This window comes from Macrobrachium rosenbergii, chromosome 59 (genome assembly GCF_040412425.1).
Source record: "Macrobrachium rosenbergii isolate ZJJX-2024 chromosome 59, ASM4041242v1, whole genome shotgun sequence".
NCBI classification, from domain to species: domain Eukaryota; kingdom Metazoa; phylum Arthropoda; class Malacostraca; order Decapoda; family Palaemonidae; genus Macrobrachium; species Macrobrachium rosenbergii.
In genome coordinates, this window is record NC_089799.1 from 23,935,307 (window position 1) to 23,939,613 (window position 4,307).

General features: G+C 39.4%; 1 protein-coding gene across 1 annotated transcript; it reads right to left on the minus strand.

The window, feature by feature from the left end:
• Positions 1-1,675: 1,675 nt before the first annotated feature.
• On the minus strand, positions 1,676-3,851 carry LOC136837634 (uncharacterized). The gene is made up of 3 exons (XM_067102510.1): positions 3,837-3,851; positions 2,497-3,035; positions 1,676-2,414 (listed from the first exon to the last, which is right to left on the minus strand). Exons 1-3 carry the CDS (start codon positions 3,837-3,839, stop codon positions 1,676-1,678), a joined length of 1,281 nt encoding a protein of 426 aa, XP_066958611.1. The 5' UTR covers positions 3,840-3,851.
• Positions 3,852-4,307: the final 456 nt, after the last annotated feature.

Consider the following 4,307-nt stretch of genomic DNA (forward strand, 5'->3'; position numbering starts at 1 on the left):
TCTCTGTGTAATTTAGCTGCCATCTGTTCCCCCAGTAACCAGCGTAACGCTATAAGTTTTTATTGGCATTATAACGTTATTGTTATTCATAGTTTTTCATACTTTTCTCTCGTCCTAATAGAACGTGGTATAATCACTGCTAACATGCTAGTAAAGAATAACAAAAATGAATGTTAGCAAAGAAAAAAAAAAAAGCAAAGCTAGGTTGGAAGTGTAAGCAACCAGAAGAACAGATTCGATCGAGAGCATAAATACGTACTTCCAGACCAACTGTGAGATATTTAGCCAGGCGGAACCCAATAAACGTTTAAGTATGTGAGTTTGTTAGAAGGATATATTACGAACAGGTAAACCTGCTTTGATAAAACATGACAGTTCCATTCATAGGTTGACGTCCGCGATATGACTGCCATTTGGGGTGGCTGGGCCTAAAATTGAGATGATTTCCATGGCACCAAATCGTTATCTCAGACCCAAGTTCTCTTAAAAGTGATTCATCTTGCGAAGAGTACTAATAAATGAGCATTCAAAGTTCCATTAAATCTTTTCCCTCGTCCTTAAGGCATCCTATAAAACATACATAAAACATGCTCAGATAGAAGGATGAAATTTCATACTTTTTTCATTTTCATTAGAAAGGCAAAATAATTATAGCAATGTCTTTAGAATTTGTTATTTGATTGAAACATGGCGAACTGGATCAGGACCTAGGCCCCAGTTAAATTCTAAAGCACTTGCAAACACACAACTGCTAAATCATCATTATGGACAGTGTGACTTTGTAGTATGTCGAAAGCATAAGCATTCTAACATACTTTGAAACGAGTAGCAAAAGTTAATTCACTAGGCATAGTCCACAGAGAAATGGACCATGACAATAGGTTTGAGCTACAAAGGGTAAAAAAATTATATAACAAGTTACGAGAACCATATTTTTTTCCATTTCTGTGAGGAATTCTCACTTTCTATTGTTTTACTCAAGTCAACTTTTGCTTCACTTACGTGTGATTTTTTTTTTTTTTTTTGCAGTTTAACCAGTGGCATTAGAGCTTTATAAACTAAAATTTATAAAGCTTTAATGACATTACTCAAACTGCAAAACAATCATATGTATATGAAACAGTAAAAATTCAATTTAAAACTGGCTTTTAAATTAATGGACAATTCAACAGATCGTTAAACAGAAGGTCACTAGAGTTGCTACATTACTACTTCCATTATCAATAAGGTCAGAAGAATGATCTGTTTTCTTTCCTCGGTCTCTTTTTACTTTATAAAATTAAAGATAAGATTCATAACCCAGAAGTAACCTTTATATAAAGTATTAATATGTTCTAAAAACTATAAATCTTGATTATATTTAGTTAACCTTTTAAGCAGTCTTCAGATTTTAAAGTTTTTTTTTTTTATTTTAAAGATGAATTCAAACAATGAACCCAGCCCTGTAAAAAATCAAGAATATATTCTAAATAATCTTAATTTTTATTCATCTTATGAATTTCACTTGGAATAAATTCAGATCTAATGTTTTTTAAAGGATGCATTAAAACACTCTATGTCATATATAAAAACTTGTTACTTATATCAACAAAATAAATATATTATTGTAACATCGACAAACTGTCGTTAGTTCAACGCGTAGTTTCTGAGCATTAAAACCCATCCGTATTTACAATTATTTGCGATGTGGGGCACCATACCGATCACCAGGGATAGCGGGCACAACATCATCAACAACTTTGTGTTCCTCAAGGACGGGACCACCATGGATTCCATTATCTTCGATGATGCCTGCACCATGCTCCTCAACGATGTCTGCACCGTGATCTTCTAAGATGGCTGGACCATGAACTCCCTTACCACTCGCGAGGAAACTGAGTAGTCCTCCATCTCCAGGGAAAGAGCCGATATGGCCACCGTAAGCCGGCAGGACTGAGGCCCCTAAAGGACCTCCAATGGCTCCCGGAAGTCCAATTCCACCATCAATGATGCCACCTCCAATGTGTCCTCCATGAATTGTTTCAGCTACGGGTGCGCCATATCTTCCTCCGACGATTCCTCCTTCAATGATTCCACCTTCAATGACTCCGCCTCCAATGATTCCTCCTCCAACGCCTTTGCTGTGAGTCACAACAGTGGAGCCAAGAAGAGCATCATGTCCACCAATGACTCCGCCTCCAATGATTCCTCCTCCAATGCCTTTGCTGTGAGTCACAACAGTGGGGCCAAGAAGAGCATCATGCCCACCAATGATTCCTCCTCCTCCAATGATTCCTCCACCTCCAATGATTCCTCCTCCTCCAATGATTCCTCCTCCAATGCCTTTGCTGTGAGTCACAACAGCTGGGCCAAGAAGAGCATCATGCCCACCAATGATTCCTCCTCCTCCAATGATTCCTCCTCCAATGCCTTTGCTGTGAGTCACAACAGCTGGGCCAAGAAGAGCATCATGCCCACCAATGATTCCTCCTCCTCCAATGATTCCTCCTCCAATGCCTTTGCTGTGAGTCACAACAGCTGGGCCAAGTCATCATGCCCACAGATTCTGGGCCAATGCCTTTGCTGTGAAGAACAGCTGGGCCAAGAAGAGCATCATGCCCACCAATGATTCCTCCTCCTCCAATGATTCCTCCTCCAATGCCTTTGCTGTGAGTCACAACAGCTGGGCCAAGAAGAGCATCATGCCCACCAATTATTCCCCCTCCAATGATCCCTCCTCCAATGCCTTTGCTGTGAGTCACAACAGCTGGGCCAAGAAGTGCATCATGTCCACCGATGATTCCTCCTCCAATGATTCCTCCTCCTCCAATGATTCCTCCTCCTCCAATGATTCCTCCCCCAATGCCTTTGCTGTGAGTCACAACTGTAGGACCAATACCAAGTCCTCCTTTAAGGATTCCACCACCGATATGTCCGCCCCCAATGTGCCCGACGTCGTGGGTTACGACAGTGGAACCGATGCCATGCCCATACCAACCGCCTGCCCTGGCATAAGAAGCCACCAGAGCGAGAGTCAGAACGAGCTTGGGTATCCACTGAAAATACAATCATGTTAATTCCCTGGCTTTTGGGGGATTCACAGAAAAGTGATGAACGAAGGCCTGACAGAAAATAAAAATAGGAAAACCGGACCGGCAGAGATTAGGTGAGTAGTGTTTTTATATCGAGCAGGGCGACAGGACGAGTTTACAAAAAAAAAAATGTTTTGGTAAAATGAAGTAGATAAATAAAGTGATCTCTTATAAAATCTGGGGTCATATTAAATGATGCCGATCTTAAGTATTGATAAATTGTACTCTCATAATTACCTCCGTTGATGGGTCTGATTATAAATAGTATGATTATTTTTGTACTTCTATGTAGTAATGAAATAATTAGTCCTTTTCCTTGCCAGATCCAATTATTTGTTATTTCTACGAAAATCTAATTATAGATCTGGTTATTTATTACGTAAAATGAAGACTTTAACGTTTCAGATTTTATGCATAATTTTACTCCCTTGTACATTTAAAGATTCCAAAATATTAGTTTTATTACTGAATTTAGAGTATGTTTATATGTGGGTGTATTTAGAGCTATAAATATTTAATGGACTTCATTAATAACGTTTTATTGCACTATCCTTACACAACCAATCATTTACGTATGCAAAATTCGTGTAACTTCATAATATATATATATATATATATATATATATATATATATATATATATATATATATATATATGTGTGTGTGTGTGTGTGTGTGTGTGTGTGTGTGTGTGTGTGTGTGTATGAATTAAGGACTTGAAATTAGAGCCTTCTATCACCTTGAGCGGATATAAAACAGTTCTTACCATTATGGTGGTCTCAGTAGCAATGCACGTAGGTGCCCTGACCTGAAGGCTTATATACTAGTATGCAATCTCAGGTGGAACAATGTCAAGGCTGGCAATACTCATTATAGCTCTCATTCAGCGAAGCCGGAGAGAGAGAGAGAGAGAGAGAGAGAGAGAGAGAGAGAGAGAGAGAGAGAGAGAGAGATAGAGAAAGGGAGAGAGAGAGAGAAAGATTTTGAATACCTGGCGTACCGAGTGGCAATGAGTATCATACTTCCAGAAGATAGAAAGAGAGAGCTAGAGTTAAATGTCATGAGAGTAACATGAAATGAAAGAGAGAGAGAGAGAGAGAGAGAGAGAGAGAGAGAGAGAGAGAGAGAGAGAGAACCAAATGCCAGGTTGACCCTCGGTTTTGCGCATGCTCTCTTTCTCCCCTCTCACCTATTGCCATTTGATACCCAGCCTACAACACCTTCGTACTGGAGGTAA